The following is a 20556-nucleotide window of genomic DNA, read 5'->3' as shown; positions in this document are numbered from 1 at the left end:
TATTGTTAGGAGAAAAAAGAAGGCGTATTTGTGCGGTATCCCACATTTGGTGCTCTAGTCTAGCAACAGGTTATGCAAACAAGCAAAGGGTGTGGTCATCTTGGTTTCTTGCTTGACAGCTAGGTGACATGTTGCCAGTGATTTCTGTGATGGCTAGATGACAGTCAAAAAGTAAAATCAGGTAATTATAATGATAGTAATAGTAATCAACCTTTGCTGAGTTCCAACTATATGCTGATATTAGAGTAACAACTTTATTCTTTCTCTGATTGAAACCTCAAACAATCCAATAAAATACATGTGATTACCATTTTACAGAAGAGGTAACTGAAGTTTAAATCATGTCATGGAACTTCAGCTACGCTGTGCTACCCTCCTGCTTCTCATTTTCTGACAATTGTGACCAAGGTAAAGTCAGGATGAGTCAGAGATAAGGCTCTTGTTTCTAACTTAAAAAAAAAAAAATCATTTTAACTAACTCTATTTTGGTGGTTTATTACCTTGATCTAGAAAGGCAACAGACTGTGGTTAAGTTTTCAGACTAGTGTTTGAGACCTGGTTTCATCACTTACTAGCTGTGTGGCCTTGAAGAAGTCATATTCACTTAATTTCATTTTCTTATCCATAAAATAAGAATAATAACTCAACTTCCAGGGTTGCTGCCCTCAATCTTTCTTCACAGCAGCCACAGTGACCTTTTCAAAATCCAAAGTGGACCATGTTATCTCACTTCAACTTAAAATTCTGCAATGAGATCCCATTTTTCTTAAGATATAAACTGATCCCCTTAACATGACTTTCAGAGCCTCTCATGGTCTGGCCCCTAATTAACCCCAGGCTCATCTCAAAACTATGCTTCCCCCTACCCCAAGTCATTTGGCCTAATCCTCTAATTACAGGACTTAGGCAGCATGACGTTCTCCTTGTCCAGAAGGCTTTGCCTCCCTTACCCCTTTTGCCCCCCACCCGTCTGACTTCGCTTAATTAACTCTTCTCATCTTTAAGATCCTATTTCAAATGTGACCTTTTAATAAACCTTTACAAGTAGTAACAGGGGCTCTCTTTCCAGCCCTGGCTCCTGAACTCACTGTAGGGCCGTTGCTTCCAAGAGTGCTTCCCAGAATTAATGCCAAGATCAGGAAAGGGATGAGTTTTTCGAGCACCCTGTTGGGTGGTGCCCCTGGCTACAACTGCCAGGACACCTGGGAGAGTTAGGCCTTGGGCTGGAGGGAGCTAGTGAGGGTACTGGAACTTGCTGGATGAGTCATTGCCACCACCTAAGGGGAGACATAGCAGCTCAGGCCTAAGATCCACAAATGTCTCATTCATTTTTTATTCAAATAAGTGTTACCAAGTACTCACAGAGTTTGAAGTGCAATGCTATTCTGAAGATATAAAGAGGCGGGGGGGGGAAAGAAAGTTAAAAGATGCTCCTGCCCTGATGGGGTTTACCATCTATTGTGATATATACATTAATGAAATAACTTTATAAACATATGCAAAATTACAACTATCTAAGTTCTACAAAGTAGAGGACCTGAGGCATGTGATGGGGGAACTGATCAGTCCGGGGCATCAGGAAAATAATGATTGAATTGGACTATGAAAACGATATCAGATTTTGATGAATAATTACCTACACAAAAAGTAAAATTTTACTGGAATATACCTCTTAGTAGATGGATGGGGCTTTTAGAACATTTTAGATTACATCATGGATCATTAGATGACTATTATTTTTTGGTAGAGTGAGATGGAGTCCATCACCAATTCTTTTCCTATTTTTTGTCATTATAGGTAAGTATCAAGAAACCTTTTTACATAAATAAGCGAATGCAAGCAAAACAAAACAAAACAAAAACCAGGTAAGTGAATGAATGGAATTTTGCCGAATCTTTGTCACAATTTTTCCATCTCCTTAAATTTTGTTAAAGGGTTAGGAACTATCTCATTTGCAAAAGGACATGTTACTCAATTGAGTAATCTCTTTCTCAGTCTCTGGAAGTAACACCAAAGTCAAGTGACTTATCAAGTGACTATTAATTGTTCTTGTTTCTCTGTCACTTAAAGCCATTCTGGTTTTGGAGCTAAAAACCCCAAAACATTGGTTGTGTTTCATAATTTTTCTTGTTGATTGCAAACAAAGACCTATATCAATTATTTAGGTCATGTTAAAGTCCCTTAAGAAGACATTATAAATGGGTAGAAATTAGAAAAATATTATATGTATATTTCTAATTTCAAGATTTAAACAGTAAGTTTAAAATTATTTGACAGAATTAAAAGGACATGTCACCATCTGAGAAGACTTTTTAAAAAATTTTTAATGTTTATTTTTGAGAGAGACAGAGAGTGAGCAGGGGAGGGGCAGAGAGAAAGAGACACAGAATCTGAAGCAGGCTCCAGGCTCTGAACTGCCAGCACAGAGCCCGACATGGGGTGACTTGAACCCAAGAACTGTGAGATCATGACCTGAACCACCCAGGCACCCCTCTTTTTTGTTTTTTTAATGTTTATTTTTTGAGAGAGAGAGAGAGAGACAGACACAGAGTGTGAGTGGGGGAGGGGCAGACACACACACACAGTGTGAAGTAGGTTCCAGGCTCTGAGCTGTCAGCACATAGCCCGATGTAGGGTTTGAACTCACAGACCAGACTGTGAGATAATGACCTGAGCTGAAGTCAGATGCTTAATCAACTGAGCCACCCAGGTGCCTTAGGAGATGGTAATTCTATTAAATGAAACTGTTTCCTAAAGCTCGGGGCATTATATCTGAAATTATATTTGGGGTACATTTTGTCTTACCAGGTACATAAGTAGATGCTTTTATGAGTGCAGTTTTATCTACTGCATCATCTACTGGCCCTGGGGGCAGCAGGGCTTACAAAAAGGTGTAAAAATAATTACTTGAGGGCATTACTTACAGAATTTACATGTTTCTGTCACAGTAGTAAGGGCATGATAGAAATGCATAAATGAGGAGGAAAATGAGTGGCAGTTAAAGAGATTGGTGTCCAAAGAAGAGTAAATATGGATTCACTGTATCAAATAATACTTTTTTTCCTGTGTTGTTTCAACTCAATTTGAGTATGAATTAAACAGAAACTTCCTCCTAGACAAGAACCAGTGAAGCAAAGTAATTTTTCTGGATTTTTGCCTGTGAGCCACAGATGAAATTATGTTTTTCTTAGATCAAAATTAGTAATTTTCCTTGTTTTGGCTTTTTTTTCTTTCACAAATAAGATCCCTTAGGAGAAGCTTTAAGAAAAAAGAATAGTGTGATTGCAGTAACTAGCCCCCCCTCCAAAGTAGATGTGCAAAGGGTTACAGTTTATTGCTTAAAGGCTGATGAAACCCAAGTTCCAAAAGAAAATACTCTTCAACGTATGCCAGTTAGACCTTTTAGTTTAAGAACAGCTTTATTGAGATGTAACTTACATGCCATAAAATTCACCCAATACAGTGGGTTTTAGTATATTCACAGGATTGTGCAACTATCACGATATAAATTTAAAACATTTTCATTGACCAAAAAGAAAGTCTGTATCCATTAACAATCATTTCCCAGATCTTTCACTTTTGTCCAAGGTAGATTTTCTTCAACTTGATGTGAGGCAGGCAATCCAGGAGTTGTATAAGTGGTTTAGAGCTGCTGTTTGGAGTCAGGCATAAATATTTGAGAGGATAACAAGATACTAGTTTATTCAGCTCATCTGTTGGGTGCTAGCCGATCTTGTGTTTTTTTAAGTTGAGGTGAAAGTCATGTAACAAAGTAACCATCTTTTTTTTTTTAATGTATATTTTTGACAGATAGCATGAGCAGGGGAGGGGGTAGGGGAGAGAGAGAAGGAGACACTGAATCTGAAGCAGGCTCCAGGCTCTGAGTTGTCAGCACAGAGCCCGATGAAGGGCTTGAACTCACAAACTGTGAGATCATGACCTGAGCCAAAGTCAGTCACTTAACTGACTGAGCCACCTAGGAGCGCAAGAAAGTAACCATCTTAAAGTGAACAATTCTGTGGCATTTAGTGCATTCACCACGTTATGCAACCAACACCTTTACCTACTTCCAAACCATTTCATCACCCCAAAAGGAAACCCTGTACCCATCAAGCAGCTTCTCCTGTCTCATCACCACTACCAATCCGTGTTCTATCTCTGTGCAGCTACATACATATTCTGGATATTTCATATAAGTGGAATCACATTTGGCTTCTTTCACTTAACATATTTTTGAGGTTGATTCACATTGTAGTAGTATATATAGATCACTACTTTCATTCCTTTTTACATCTGAATTATATTGTGTGTATATACACAATTTGTTTATTCATTCTATTGATGGACATTTAGACTGTTTCCACGTTTTGCCTATTGTGAAAAGTGCTGCTATGGAATAAGCATGTACACGTACTTCTTTAAGTACCTCTTTTCAATTGTTTCAGATATATCTAGGAGTGAAGTGGTGGGTCGTATGGTAACTCTGTTTAACTTTTTGAGGAACTGCTAAACTGTCTTCCACAGTGACTGAACCATTTTAGAGCAATGTGTAAAAGACTCCAATTTCTCCACATCCTTGTCAACACGTATTTTCTCCCATCCAAGTAGTAACCAGGCCCGACCCTGCTTAGCTTCCGAGATCATATGAAATCAGGTGCATTCAGGGTGGTATGGCTGTAGACTCAACACGTATTTTCTGTGTTTTTGATTATAGCCATCCCAGCGTGTGTGAAATGGTATAGCCAATACTCTATGTTGACAAAAGAAAATGTTTTTAGTACAAGCATGAATATTCAAGAAAAAACAAAAGATGAATTTACTTTGACATATTTCCTTTTACTTGAAGGCATGATGTCAATCTGTGAAAATTAAACAGGTACTTTCCCTATACTTCTAGAAGTTATGCAAAATGTAAAATTAAGACCAAAGTTGAGACATGAGTAAACGAAGAGTATCACTCAGCTTTCTTGCTTCTGACCAGAGAGAGAACACTGTACTATATTTATAGCATATTATTTCTTCCCAGCACACATTTTTATAAATCTTGAATATTCTTGTCCCAAGATAGATAAGACACAGAACTTGCCATGATGTGTCAACTGAGTGAAATAAGGCACTACCGCCTCTAACATTTAATTATGCTTTTTTTGCTTTATTCTAAAGAGAATCTCCCTCAGAAACAATGTATTCTTTGATAATGCGTTGTGGTTAAATTAAAAACCCATTATGCCACTGTACAATATATATGTACCCCAAATATCCCAAAAGGACCAAAATATCCATTCCTAAAGACATGTTTTGCCCTAATGGAAATATACTTAAGTCAGACAAACACATGAAATCTACAGTTGTACCTTGATTGAAGGGGGCCTTGCTGGCACCAGGACTACCTGGTGGCTTAGCTACCTGGAGGTTTGTACATACCAGGACAATGAACTATACCAAGATGAAGGACAGGTGAAGGCACACTTTCCTTTTGTAAGGTGGGAGGACAGACTAAGAAACAGGAGGAAGGAAAGGAGAGCTGCCTCAACTGCTTTCTCAGAAAGATGTTAGGAAAGATGCAGAAGACATGGAATAACAAATTGATTCCCTTGAAACTGTTCCCCACACACCCCCTGGAAATGTCTTCTTGTGTACATTCTCCAGTTTTAAACTGCTCAAACACATATCTTCTTATCCCTTCTCTCCTCACTGACTGCCCCATCTCTGAATTCCTACAGCTTTCATGGTCTACTCTTCATAATTTAGGAATCTATTTCTCTTTAAGTAACTGTAAAGAAGTCAGTGTTATTTGCACGGGTGGCTGCTGGAATCCATCTCATTCTGTATTATACCTCATATGGTCATGTGGGATGGCAGTTCAGGGAAAGAGGGTATTATAAGCTGGAAGTAGGGGGACTTGTTTTGGACCTTCAAGAAGGAGAATTTTGGTAAGAACAAAGGGTGAAATGCATTCTCGGGATGAACATGTATCAGGATATAAACCTGATACTGTAAACAAAGATTCAAACTAACAGCAACTGCTTAAACGAGTTCTCTCATGTACCAGAACGTGATTAGTCCAAAGGTATTACTGTTACTGCCCAAAAGGCAGTTTTCTTCAAACGGTTGCTCTGCCCACCTAAGGTATAGGCCTTGTCTATGTGGCCAAAAATGGTTGACAACTTCTGGGTCTGTATTCTAAAGGACAAGAAGGGAGAACATGAAGAAAATACTCAGAGGACATAATCTTCCTTTTAAAGGCAGAACCCAAATGTCTCATGCCACTTACACTCACATCCCATGAACTAGAACTTAGTCACACAGCTAACACGAGCTGAAGGGGAAGCTGGGGGAAATATGGACTTCAGCTGGACTTATAGCTCCAAACTAAAACTTGAGGTTTCTATTATTAAAGAAAATAGATGAAACCTGATAGTGAGACAATGAATAGTCTCATTGGTAGAGGCAGAAAATAAAGACAGTAGAGAAGAGAGAATATGAAAAGCAATGGTCCTAGGAATGTAAGAAAAAATCCTACAATGTCTGACTGAGGAGCTGCAGGTATGGGAGCTATTGAGGGCTTCTAAGGAATATCTCCAAGAAGGTTATTTCTCTGTTAGCTCCTTTTTTTTTTTTTTTTTTTTTTTTTTTTAGGGAAGTTTAAGGGTCGGTGAGGTGTAGGGCAGCATGTGCAGATGTGTTGAAGGTGGGACGTCAGATAGTCAGGGTGGGTTAGGTGCTTGCTATTCAAAGTGTGCTCCAGGGTCTGATGGCATCAGCATCACCTGGGAACTTATAAGAAAAGCAGAATCCCCGTCCCCACTAGAGAATTATAATCTGCATTTTAACAAATTCTTCGGCTGACTAATATCACATTAAAGTCTGAGCGGTGGCACTGGGCTAGATTATGCTATGGTGTGGAATAATCCCAAAATCTGTTTTAAAGACAAAGATTATTTCTTACTCATGCTGAAAGCCCATCTGAGGGGAAGGGGGTGGCAAGTAAGTGACTTTGCTTCATCATCCTTACTGGGGCACCAGGCTGATGGAGCCTTCTAAACATCACCAGTCATGTGGCAGGGAAGTTCATATGTGGCTCTCACACTTCTCTCATATTTCCTTGGTCAAAGCAAATCCACTGTTATGCATAAGCCATGCCTATCTTTAAGGAGGTGGGAAGAACAATCCTTACCATGTACCTGGAAGGATGGGAATCCCAGAGGTGAAGCCCCTGAAGCCAGGGAATCCCAGAGGTAGGACATTCAAAGGTTCTTACAGTATAGATGTGAAGGTATCAGATACTGGGGAAATGAATCAAAAGGAAGGAAAAAGAAAGCACAAATGCTTCAGAATATTTCTAAAGGATAGCTACAGAAGACCTCCAGCTTTAGAAAAGGAACATTTTGGAGGAATTGGTTGGAGTGGGAAGTGGAAGGGGCTAAGTTTGGAATGAACATGCCAAGTCAGATATTAAGGTGGATGTTCACCCTCTGCCTATCTCCCCAGTCTCATCCTGTGTCACCTCCCCTTTCTCTCACCATGTTCCAGCCACACTCACTTTTGTTCCTTCATGCACCAACCTTGTTCTCACCGCAGGGTTATTGTACCTACTGTTTCTTCTGGAATGCTCTTTTCTGGGTTTGTCATTTAGAACTTATCATGGTGTCATCTCCTCAGAAAGGCCTTTCCCAGTCCAACAAACGTAGCCTCCTAGTCACACTTTATCACACCTATTTCAGTATCAGAATCATACCTAGAGTTACTGGAGTAGTTTGGCAGTAAAGAGAATTAGTACTCTAGCAGGATTGAGTGGTTTTCTTTTTGTGAGTCCTATTCATTTTTCAAGGGAAGTGAGCTAGAGAAGGGGAAAGATGTAGAAGAGGGGTTCTTAACCTGAAGTTCATGGACCTCTAGGTGTGTGCACGGGGGATGGGAAGTGGAGGGGCGAAGAGGATTTGTAGCTTCATTATTTTCCAAAAGGTCGAGACCCTAAGGTTAATAACCATTGCTGAGGAGAGACAGAATAGGTGAGTAAAACAAAGTTAAAAACAAAAACTCCCAGAGGCCCAGAGAAGGGCTAGCTTCAGAGAAAAAAAGGACAATCTCTTCCTTAAAGAAAAGCTATAACCAGATGGGAAAGTTCACAATTGCATCACCATCTCAGCAAAACAGGTAGAAAGACTGAGCTGGAACCAGTGGGAGGCTTGTACAAACACGCCCCAGAGAAGGGATACTGAAGCAGGGCAGACGGAGGAGCGGGGAAAGCTCCTGCGTTCACTCAGACTAGCCAGCAGCCTTCGTGTAGCTCCCGCGCGGCAGCGTCGCCCAGGAAGTGGTGCTCAAGGCTGGGGCTCGCTGGCATTGTCCTTCACCGGAGAGCGCCCCTCTTAAACCCCGGCGGACCCGCCCGGGAGGGAGAGCAGTCTTATCACAAAAGGCAGTCACCACCAGGCAGCGGTGGTCATCGGCGCGTCAGCTTCGGGGAAAGTGGTACGTCCGAGCTTCTCCACAGCCGCCGTACTTTCCGTGCTTGTTGCGGCAAGCTGTCTCCAGACCCGCCTCTCCGCCTGTCGTCATCTCTGAATCATCCCGCCCCATTTCGACATCTCTCTTCCCTCCCTCCAGCTCTCGGCTCGGCGCAGGACCCAGCGACAGCGGGCCCCGGGGAACTCATTCATTCAACAACTGCGGGGTTTACAGGGCGACTTCAGGTGCAAGCCTGGTGAGGCGCGCTAGGGCCTGAGGAGCACAGGGCCTTCGGGAGTCGGCTCGCGAGCTGCACGAGACGGGGTGGGGGGCATCGCTCCAGATGCGACCAGTCTAACGAGCCGCCGCCCGCTTGTCGCAACAGCTTCCCGGAACGGCCCGCGGGCCGCGCCAGGGGATACCCGGCTCAAGCTGGCTCCACCTCACGCCGGCCTGAGATCCCGCGGGAACAGAGCTCTCGGGCCAAGGCCGCCTGCACGCGACCCGCGCATCCCGGGATTTGGGGCGGGCGCTCGAACGCAGATCCTAACGGCATCCGTCAGCGGTTTGACCTTGAAGGCCTGGCACCACGCCCCATCCACCCCAGAGGGTACAGCCTGGAGCTCCACAGGCGCCAGTCTGGGGCCCAAATCCGGCCTCTCTCCCCCCTGGGCTCTTCGCTCTCTTCCGGTAGCCAATCGGATCCCGACGTGATGAGGGCCAATGGCCGCGGTCAAAGTATCAAGAGTGGTTGAGCCTATCAAAGTTCAGCCTTAAGTTTCTCCCGCCCTCCAGAAAAGTCGGAGGGCGGGTTGATCTTACATGTTGGCCAATCAATAGCCAATAAACAAGAAGCTTCCAAGATCAAAGGGGAAGGGGTGGAACCTAAGCAGTAGCAACGCCACGGGGTGGAGGAATGACAGGCCACTTCTCTAATACCACACACATTTTTTTCCTACGAAAGCAAAGGGGCGGGGATAACTTGGCAGCTGCACCAATGGCTGTCTGAAGGGCGTGTCCGCGGGCCAAGCGGGAGCCGGAGGCCCCGGGCTCTCTGGGCCGCGCCTGAGGCGGACGCGACGGGGCCGGGGGGCGGTGGCGGCAGTGGCGGCAGCGGCGGCGAGGGTGGGCGCCGCAGCTGGCCCGGGTGGATGGAGTTGGAGGGGCGGGGTGCTGGCGGTGTGGCGGGGAGGTCGGCGGCTGGGCCGGGGCGGAGCCCCGGGGAGTCGGCGCTGCTGGACGGGTGGCTGCAGCGGGGCGTGGGCCGGGGGGCCGGCGGCGGGGAGGCCGGGGCCTGCAGGCCCCCAGTACGGCAGGATCCGGACTCCGGCCCGGACTACGAGGCGCTGCCGGCTGGAGCCACTGTCACCACGCACATGGTGGCGGGCGCCGTGGCAGGGATCCTGGAGCACTGCGTGATGTATCCCATCGACTGCGTCAAGGTGAGACCTGGACCGGCTCTGAATCCGACCTGGGGCTGACCCGACCCCTGGGTCCTGTCCCGAGCCAGGATCCTGGCCGAGAGCCGGAGCCGACATGGGTTTCTTCCTGGCTCCTGCCACCACCACACGATTCGACCGATGCGCCATGCAAGCAAGGTCCCGACTGGGAATCGAACCCAGTCAGGAACCAGGACCCATTTCTAACCGTCAGTGAGATCTGAATCGGGACTGTGGAAAGAAAATCTGTCAGCCAAAGTCTGGATCCTAGACGGGACTAAACAGGAATAGGGTGGGATGGGATGGAACAGGTAAGTGCTACTAATTTGATTACGGTGAAGACAACTGGGGTGAGTCAGACTCCGAATAGGATCTTAATGCCTTGAAGATGCTCTCTGGGCGAGTGCTTTTACAAGAAACTTGCTGTGTCTTCCCTTAACAGTGTTGGGGCAAGAACGGAAATCTGAAATGTCTCGGCTAGATAAATGATTTACTTATTAACTCTTAAGCCATGAATGATTGGAAATCATTGTGCAGTCAGAATTCATAGCTCCAGACTGGAAATGATTTGGGAAAACCCATGTTCAGGAAAAGGTTTCGGTTTCTCTGTGCAGCAGGCATGACACCCCACCTATTTCCTGAACATGAAGACTAAACTGGGATTAGGATTTTGTATGGGGGCACATAGGCCCCCAAACGAGAGATGAACCTGACAGTGTGTTTCTTTAGCCACCTGAATTTGACAAAAAGGGGAAAGTTGCCTAGAAGGGAAGCATGATTTTGAAAAGCAGATGTAAGTGTGAAGAAAATGAAATAGGATTAACATGAAGGCATGATTCCTGTGAAAGTAAAAACTAATGGCAACCACAACCAAGCAGACTGATTAGTGGGTACAGATGTCGGGTGCTTCTGAAGAAAGCTAGGTGAAGAGGGAACAGATTGTTCTTTACAGTTAATCTTGTGCATTAGGAAAGGTACCAACCTCTAAAAGTGAGGACTAAATTGAATGAGAAGTAAATTCAAGGGGGTTGTTGAAATAAACGTATTGAGAAAGAGAGTGGTACCTCCTTTACATATCAGGGGTAATAGTCCAAACAGTATTCTCACAGCTCTTTGACGTGTGTTTTCTCCTCAGATTAGACAAATGTTACATATTCAAAAGGAGAGAGTACTGAGTTGGGAAATACAAAATCTATCTCTTCTGCTTCTTCCTGATTCTGGTACTATCGCATGTTTTCATAAGTAGTGTGGATGAGGAAATGGGGAAAGTACTCATTAAGCTTTGTGAATGACATTGAGTTGATAGGAGTTTTCTAGTGCACTGCAAAGCAACTCCTACCAGTGGCCATCCCTATTGAAACTGGTAAATGAACTTGGTTAAAATGGATATTAGAACTTTAAATACCCTTGTCAATTGGGAGTAATAGAAATAAAAAGTAAAATCTTTGCAGGAGAAGTAAAAGGATGGTTAATGCTCTAACAGTATTGAAATGTAAAATGGGCAAGTACAAATAAAAAAGATTCAGACATTTATGTAATAAAGTCTAGGTTGAATGTGAGTTGTTAATGCTATATATCCAAAAGTTAATGTGATCTAACTGCAAAGTAAAGTAACCTCCCTATACTAAGACTGTGAGCAGAGAGCAGGAGCTAGCAGGGTCTAGGGTGCTATGTTTCAGGATGGGTATCAAATGAAAACTAGATCAAGGAAAGCAATGAAAATAATGACTTGAAAAATACAATGTAATAATGTGATTGACTTAGGAATATTACTATAACTTGTCAACTGAAGTGTTGTCCTATTACCTTGGTAGGCTATCTCCTTATTCCATGTATTTACATAATGCTATTGTTGCTGTAAACATTTTATAATTTCTTTGTTAGAAATCCCTCTAGAATATTTGGGTGTATATCCTTAAAGAGGGCAGACCTTTGTCCTGTCACAAGATGTGGTCGATTTTTTAGTAACAGACCATTCAGAATCAAAAATGGTAGATAAGGCGGGAGATCAAAATGGGTAATACTGATTGGAGTCAGAGAGAAGGTAGGAGCAGAAAGCAAGGAGCCTGGTTTATTCTTGAGGCTGACAAACCCACTGAGGAAACACCTCTGAAAGAGGAGTTCCAGAAATATTTTGCATAATCACAGCACTGGTGGAATAAGTTACTTCTAGCCTTCCAAGCTGTTTTGAAGAACAGTTCTTACTCATTGACATAAGCTTTGAAATTTGTGTTTTAAAAAAGTCCTATAACATTATAGTTATGCCTCAAAGCCCTATATTAAAGAATTAATTATTTGACCTGGAAGAAAAAAATGCTCAAGAGTCTTCAAAAATACAAAAGCTTATTTTAGAAGAATCATTTTCATTTGTCATTAAATGCTGGGATTTAAATGACCAGAGGGAACAACTAGGTGAGACCAGTAGGATTTAGTGTCACTAGGATGTTAAACATTGTTGTACAGATATGAAAGTAAAATTCAAATCTCTTCCTTCAGAAAGGCCTTCCCAGTTCACTTGTCCCAGGGTTTCCCAGTTCCTCTTTTACCATAAATGGTGGTGGAGAAGAAGAGCAGCCCAACCATCCCTAAGACTAGAAGCAGGTATCTGTGTTGGAGCCAAAACAGCAACCACAGTGTTTGCAAATGAAAGTTGACATTGCCTCTTGGCATGCAAGCCTGTGCTACCCAGCCACTTCTCAGGGTCAAGTTGATTTAAAATATCCTTGGGAGGAACCTAGCATAACCTTGCCAGGCCATAGTTATTCAGCCAACTATTTACATGGTCATAATAGGGAGGTTTGGGAGCCCAAACATATCCCAGTTTTCCATTTCTGGACCTCAGAGGCAAACATCAGACTTTATCTATAGGGATAGGCTCTGCAACCAAAGCAGTCAGAACTCTTCTCAAAATCATCTAAGTACCCTCTTGTCACCAACGTGCTGCTATTTGGCTCTGTAATCGTGACAAAGGGAAATAAATCTTTGCCAAACTCCAGATGTAAATGGTTATCTATACACATTCACCAATGAAAGGTTAGGAAATGGAAACGTTGGCTTATTTGACTTTCTTGTATCTAATAATAATTATTCAGTAAATGTCAACTCTTCTTGTTTGCCAAACACTAACTGATGTGCCTTACATACATTTATTCGTTTAATCTGTGAAGCATTTTCATGAAGTACACACCATTTTCATTATTTTACACAACAAGAAAAGGAAGCAAGTTAGGTGGCACAGTCATGATTTGACCCCAGTCAGGCTCTCAGGCCTTCCATACAGCCTCCCCAAGGTAGATTTCCAGAGCCAAGCAAAGCACAGAGTTTCACAATAGTGCTCAGTCCTAAATGTGAACTTCAGATTGATAGCCGGACATAAAAAATCATTATAGCCAAAGAGAAACTTGAAAGTGAAATAGGAGCACCTGGGTGGCTCAGTTGGTTAAGCATCCGACCCTTGATTTCGGCTCAGGTCATAGTCTTACAGTTCATGAGTTCGAGCCCCACATTGGGCTGTGCACTGACAGTGTGGAGCCCCCTGGGGATTCTCTGTCTCCCTCTCTCTCTGCCCCTCCCCACTCACTCTCTGTCTCTCTCAAAAATAAACATTAAAAACAATAAAGTGAAAACAAGAAATACAAAAATGAAACCTGGTTTATTAGTGGCTAAGGACCAGTTAGTTGCCCATGCATATTTGTGAAATGACATACACAAGAGACAACACTCCCATGATCTATACATTCTAAGATATAAACACATATTTCCTAGAATCATGTTTGAAGACAATAAAAAGCCTTATATTTGTAGTACTTCATAAATTACCAATGGCTTTTACATGCCCTGACTCTTCAAATCCCCATAATAGCTCCATTAGCCATTCTTAGTCTCATGTTGTAGATGACAACACTGAAACTCAAGTTAAGTGACATATCCAAGGCCACACATCTAGCAAAGCTGGGGCTCAAACTCAGGCTTTCTGACTGAAATGTGGCTTGTTTTTTGCCAAACCACTTACCTATTAGTTTATTTGGCTTTTCTTCAAAGCTAGTGGTTTTTATATTAAAGGCTATTCATAAATTCTTAGAGATTTGATCTTTCTCCAAAAGAAAGATTTATTGGCCCACAAATTTGGGGAGCTGTATTCATTTCTGTATTTGGCATAGCTTATGCTTGGTTCCTCTCCATAAGGGTGTAAGTAGAATCGTGAATTAGAGTTAGGGGTATGTATGATATGTTCAAAGTAACTTACAGTCCAGGTTTCTCTTGGGGGTGAAACGTTCCACATCTCTGAGGCCAGACCTTTCAAGGCTGGTTGTCCAGATAATGCCAGTGACTTCAGCAGAGCAGTACAGCTTCTGAACATTCTCCCTATGCAAGAACAGTTTCGAACAAACCAATGGAAACACATAATTGTTAAGCCACCAGGATCAGTTTATCTTTATCAGCAGCCATAGCCAGCAAAGACCTGTAGTCGCTGAATAACTCCTCTGATGGATTTTATACCCCATGAGTGATGGGAAAGATCTGTAAACACATGCTTTATTGGAACTTTATGGGTTTCTTTTTTTGAGAAGTAGAATGAATGTGTCAAGTTGTAATAAGTGGTAACTGTATTTCTGATTGCATTTACAGTAATTAACCTTTTAACTTTCCAGTTCTTTGTTGGTAGCAGACAAGAGAAAATAACTAGAGGAATGTGGATTGCTTACAGCTAACTAGGACCTGTTGATCTGGTTAGTTTTTTTTTTCCCTCATGCTTTTGACAAGAGACAATACTCTTGGATTGCAGTTGGCCAAAAGGAAGGTTCAAGCTTTTAAATCCAGATTGAACCAGTAATTGGAATGAAGTAGGAATTTAAACTATACTTGGGCATAAATTGCCCTTCTGGCTCACTAATAGTCTGCTTCTTACTTTGTGAATTGGTGCAGACACAGCTAAGATTCATTCGTTCGTTCATTCATTCCTTCAACAAACAAATCTTGAGTGCTTACTTTGTTCCAGGCACTGGACATTGATTTTATATTGTTAGTCTCCATGCCATCTTAATCTTGAAATGGATCAATAGACAAGAGTTTTTCATTGGGAGACAAACCTCCCTCTGAGGGTCTGTGATTTGGTGAATGTTTCGAAAAGATTCATTTCCCAAATCCCAACCAGACTTTGTCCAGGAACATTATACAAAGTGTCTACCATGTACTTTTGTCCCAATCATTGAATCCTCTGGAAATTCCATGGATTCTGTTTCACAGAGACTGATTTAATTTGATGCCAGTTTGGGGATTCATTCAGTTTTGATTAGAAATGTGGGAGCCCCTTCAGTTTTAGAGACAAAGTTAGTTTCCACCTTTCATAGTCTCAAGGCAAATACTCTTTCCCAGAAATAGAGCAGCATTGATTACAAATGTTACTTCTGCCAAGAGTTTAACCTACAGGCTCAGCTGCCAATGCCAAATAATCCATGAAAGTCAGATAATCATCAAAGATGTAATAAAGGATGAGCCATCGTCTCATTAGTCAGTATAGTGTGTGGTTAGGAAGCAGGCCCAGGATCAACCTTCAGAAATAAGGCATAATGTTGTAGACAGTAAATAGTTGACTTTAGAATCCATTTGTAACGAACTCTTGGCCTGGGTTTATTAAGGCACAAAAGCAACATCTCCTGAAATAGGCTTGATATTTGTTGCTGGGGCCATGAATCATTTCAGAGTTCAAGCATACTTCCTAAGCAGTTATATTCTTGAGAAAAGAATGGTGTTCCCTTCATAGATGACTAGCAAAAGGTCCAAGCCTTGGAAAGGTCAGACATAGATTTGGGAGTAAAACTGGGTGCCAGGTAGCACTCCCGCACATTGGCATGATTCCACAGAGGAGTGTCCCAAGCCTGAGTGCTGAAGTTACAACGTTGAATGAGAAGTTGGCATCACTGACATTACACTTCTTTCTGTAATTTCAGACCCGGATGCAGAGCCTACAGCCTGACCCAGCCGCCCGCTATCGAAATGTGTTGGAGGCACTCTGGAGGATTATAAGAACAGAGGGGCTGTGGAGACCCATGCGGGGGCTAAACGTCACAGCAACAGGCGCAGGGCCTGCCCATGCCCTCTATTTTGCCTGCTACGAAAAGTTAAAAAAGACATTGAGTGATGTAATCCACCCTGGGGGCAATAGCCATATTGCCAATGGTATTGAGCCTTCCTGTGCTGGTTCCCCCACTTTCTCAACTCTTTGGGCTTTGCTGCTGTCAATGCTTTCCAGTCTCAGCATGGTTTGGAGCTGAAGCTTTGGGCTGGGGTAGGCCAGAGTATAGGGGAGGGACTTCCAAACCTGACGTTCTCAGACAATGGGCTGCTTCAAACCCCACCCCTCTTTTGGGGCACCTCAACAAAGTGTTACGGTATCTTCCCTTACCTACCAGCTTGACTTCTTTCATCTCCCTGCATCAACTTCTAATGCCCTGGTAATGTGGAGACACACTGAAATACTCCCACTGTATATATCTTGATAATCGGGTGGTGTCCTGCTCCTTGGGGCAGGATCTGAGGTGACCCAGCTGCCCAAGGAAGACATTAATGGAGCCCCAGCTCTTTGCATCACCTTTTCAGGATCCTAACTGACCAGAGGCAGTTTGTGTTGTTGAGGACACGACAAGGCCTCAAGTGAATTGGGGTTGAGCCAAGAGACTTCTGCACAGAAAAACCAGAGGGTTGAAGGTTATGTGAAAGTAAGGGAAGGGACAGCAGCCTGATGCTTGAGGATTGAAAACCAAACTGAGAGGAAAGTTGAGGGATACGGTGGTTAAGGACCTCAAGGAAAGGTCTAAATGGATAGATGTTAGAGTTTGGAGTTGGAATGGGCAGCACAGGGGCAGCAGGATGACAGGTGAGATGGTGTGGGGCAGATCTGACCACCACCCCTCATGTTCTCCCTCCACTGGAGGCAGTTGGTGCTGGCCTCCCTTGGCTGCAGTGTACCTGCTTCCTGTCTGGGGCATAAAGTGCATTCATTCTCAGAAATGTCTTTATAAAATCTGGGTTGTTTTCTTTGACTCTTCTGACCTTCCTATTATACATATGGAATGTAGACTGGTAACCTTACTAAGTTGGTGGGAACAAATATCTTCATTTTTCAGAACAGGGGCTCGAGAGCAGTGGGTTCCCTCTCCCTGCTGTTTAGCCTAGCCACTCCCTTCACTCTGGTGCCTCAATCAGTTGCCCTCTTCTGGCCTCATGTATGGCGATTGTTTTCTCCTTTGCAGGTGCGGCCGGTTGTGTAGCAACATTACTGCATGATGCAGCCATGAATCCAGCAGAAGGTAATGATTTCTCCACCTTTCCCCCTGTGGGCCACTACACCTGCATCTCTAGGCTTCTCCTTTATTTCTGGTTTGCGGAGGAAAGACCGGGAGCACCCCAGCCATTTTGGTGGGGAAATCCTTTTGTGTTACCGTTTCTTACCAGTAGAGGGCGCCCCTCCCATATTGTCAGTGGGTAGGAGGAGCCCCTTAGGAAGCAAATTCATTGAGCTTTAATTCATCTTTGGGGCTTCCCTGAAAAAAGATATGGCTCTACTTGGCCTATTCCTGGGCTTTGTCGGAAGTCCTCTTTGTAGTGGATTTGATCTCATCTGAAAATTTAACAGAGTATTTCACTTTTCTTCAAAGAGGTAAAGATGGATTTTGACATTTAAAAATCCTGCCATTCTTATTAGAATGAAGATAGTCGAAATAGGAATGAAAGGGTAAATTGTAGAGCTCAGTTCCTGCCCGGCTGCTTGGATCTTGGCTTCTGAGTTGGAGAATGAGGTACTCAAACAAACGTGAAGGGATAGCACAGTTGCCATGCTCTTTAAGCTCCAGCTCTTTACCAGTCTGGGCAAGGCCATGGTGTGGAAAGGGCCAAAGCTAAGCTGAAGATCCAGGGCTCATACCATGTTATCTACTCGAGAGAGTAGATGTTTGGGAACTAAAGCCACAGTCTTCTTGGTTAAGAACTGTGTTTTCTTTCTGGTAGCCCTTCTCCTGAGGAGGATAACCATCCTCATGTCATAAGAGTTGGGTGCTCTGCATACCTGAGGATTGGGATTGTTAGGGCTATCCGTTCATTATCATGTTCACTGCCACTGAGTCATTTCTTCCCTGGGGTTTTATGAAAGGGTAAGATCATAATAGGTTGGTAATTTTTTCAAGAAAATCTACTGGAGTTTCTAAACCATAGATGCATCTTGTGTGTTCACTGGTTGGTTTTAAAGAAATCCTACTATAAGTCAGTCTGTTATTTTTTGGCCCTTTATCAACCTTCTCCTATCTTCTTCTCTCAAAAAAGGGAAACTTTAATTTATTAGACTGATAGCTCACTCATACTTTTTTTTTTTCCCCTCTCCATTCCAATGGCTGACCTGCTGACTCGGGACTCTGAATCTGGACACTCTTGCTCACCGGTTGATTGCTGGCATCATTTCCTTCCTTCTTCTTGTTGATGGCACTACCAGTGGTCAAGCAGAGGATGCAGATGTACAACTCCCCATACCACCGGGTGACAGACTGTGTACGGGCAGTGTGGCAAAATGAAGGGGCCGGCGCCTTTTATCGTAGCTACACCACCCAGCTAACCATGAATGTTCCCTTCCAAGCCATTCACTTCATGACCTATGAATTCCTGCAGGAGCACTTTAACCCCCAGAGACGGTACAACCCCAGCTCCCACGTTCTCTCTGGAGCCTGTGCAGGAGCCGTAGCTGCCGCTGCCACAACCCCACTGGACGTTTGCAAAACACTGCTCAACACCCAGGAATCCTTGGCTTTGAACTCAAACATCACAGGACATATCACAGGCATGGCTAGTGCCTTCAGGACGGTGTATCAAGTAGGTGGTGTGACCGCCTACTTCCGAGGGGTACAGGCCAGAGTAATTTACCAGATCCCCTCCACAGCCATCGCATGGTCTGTGTATGAGTTCTTCAAATACCTAATCACCAAACGGCAAGAAGAGTGGAGGGCAGGCAAGTGAAGTGAAGTAGCACACGATGCAGCCAGGGTTCCAGCACTGCTGCGTCCTGCCTGCTCCAGCCACGTTCTCGGTCTCCTGGCATGCTCCATCCGGCCTTGAGTGGAGGTGGAAGGAAGGTAGAGGGTTCTCCCCAGGCTATTGGTGTTTTGGCTAACACCAGTTCCTGCCAGCCTCCGTTGCCGCCACCTTTCCTTCCAGGCCCTAAGCAAGTGCAGCAAAGCACACCACAGTACCTTTGCTAATAACCTTTCTCCATCCTGGGCCTGATGACCTACTCTAGACTGTTACAGAGGGACAAGCAGCTCATTCCCCTGGTTCCTAATAAAAAGCCTTTAAATTAAATGGTTTCATTGGATTTGTTATGCCAAAGGGGAAGTGAAATGCTTTTAAGTATTCTGACTTGAAGCATCAGTCAAGGGGTCCAAGAGGAAGGTGTGTTGTATATGTCTGCAGTCTGGGTTCTTGCTGGTTTTCATAGTGACTCAAGGCTTTGGAGCCCTACTCCCCCTCGTTTTAGTATTAAGCTCCAAGGAATCTCCCTGATGGCAGGAACAATGGCCTTTGACAGATCCTAGCTAAACAGGTGTTCTTGATCCCCACTCTTGCCTTTTCCAGGGGACAATGGCACAGCACAGAAGAGGCATACCTCTCTGCTCTCTCAGCTCGGCCTGCCAGAGTAACACTTGGCACACGGCACTTTGTTTTCTAATGTAGTTGCAGAACAAGAGTTATTTAGTGAAGCTGCAAGACCTAAGGATTATGTGGTAAATAATCGGACCTTTCATTGGGCCTTAAGGCTTTTACAAAGTACTTTATTTAACGTGTGTGACTATGCTTTGCTCTCACAAGGTCTGTGAAGTAGGCAGTGCAAGCATCACCTCTATTTCACAGGTAAAGACAGCTCAGAGAGGCTGCCTCTTGCCCCAGTTCTCACAGTAAATGCAGAGCTGATACCCCAACCCAGATCTTTGGCTCTCAGAAGTGAATCTAATTGGGTCTTCTGGCAGATGGGAAATGAGTGGAGCGCACGTACCCCAACGTGCCATGCCCTGAAGAAGCTCCCTCCCGAGGACTACGTAGGCTGTGTCTGCAGACTTGCAGGGATAGGACTTTAACTGCTTTGTGGGTTGGTCTGTTCCCTTTTTTGGATATTACCGGTTATTAGCAAGTTCTTCAGTGCACAGAGTGGAAATCTACCTCCAAGAAGGTCCATCTGTCATCCTTGTTATGTCATCTGTCATTCATTCATTCACTCACTCATTCATTCATTCATTCATTCAGTAACTATTGAGTGTCTGTCAGACACTGGTGTTGGGGTTATGGTGATAAATAAAACCATCCCAGCCCTCAAGGAGCTTACTGTCTGGAGAGGAAGACAGATGTAAACAGGTACCTGTAAGATAAAATGGCAAGAAACATGCATAAGAATACCCAGCCTGGCCTTGGGTGACTGGGGGTAGCTTCTGGAGGAAGTGACATCTGAGGCGACGCCTGGAAGGCAAATAAACTAAAAGGTGAAGAGAGGAGGGGAAATGTTCTAGAGAAAGACCTGGAGGTAAGGGAGAATAAGAAGTGTCCAGGGTCAGCACACAAGGGATTTGGTAGGACTGGCAGTCTGGGCATGGCATGCACCTGGAGAGCTAAGCAGGAGCTGAGTCTTAAA

The 20556-nt window shown here is 43.8% G+C and overlaps 1 protein-coding gene across 3 annotated transcripts; it reads left to right on the top strand.

The window, feature by feature from the left end:
- Window positions 1-6615: 6615 nt before the first annotated feature.
- SLC25A28 (solute carrier family 25 member 28) lies at window positions 6616-19235 on the top strand. Of its 3 annotated transcripts, XM_045438537.1 has the most exons (5): window positions 9780-9893; window positions 14543-14620; window positions 15842-16070; window positions 17144-17200; window positions 18376-19235. In XM_045438537.1, exons 3-5 carry the CDS (start codon window positions 15848-15850, stop codon window positions 18891-18893), a joined length of 798 nt encoding a protein of 265 aa, XP_045294493.1. In that variant the 5' UTR covers window positions 9780-9893; window positions 14543-14620; window positions 15842-15847; the 3' UTR covers window positions 18894-19235. The 3 variants fall into 3 exon arrangements, with proteins under 3 accessions (XP_045294491.1, XP_045294492.1, XP_045294493.1); XM_045438535.1 differs by lacking the exon at window positions 14543-14620 and having other exon boundaries at window positions 6616-9893; XM_045438536.1 differs by lacking the exon at window positions 14543-14620 and having other exon boundaries at window positions 9669-10201.
- The last annotated feature ends 1321 nt before the right edge of the window (window positions 19236-20556 follow it).

The sequence above is a fragment of the Leopardus geoffroyi genome, chromosome D2 (genome assembly GCF_018350155.1).
Source record: "Leopardus geoffroyi isolate Oge1 chromosome D2, O.geoffroyi_Oge1_pat1.0, whole genome shotgun sequence".
In the NCBI taxonomy this organism is placed as follows: Eukaryota; Metazoa; Chordata; class Mammalia; order Carnivora; family Felidae; genus Leopardus; species Leopardus geoffroyi.
The sequence above is the reverse complement of the archived record's forward strand: the minus strand, read 5'-3'. Positions and strand labels throughout refer to the sequence as shown.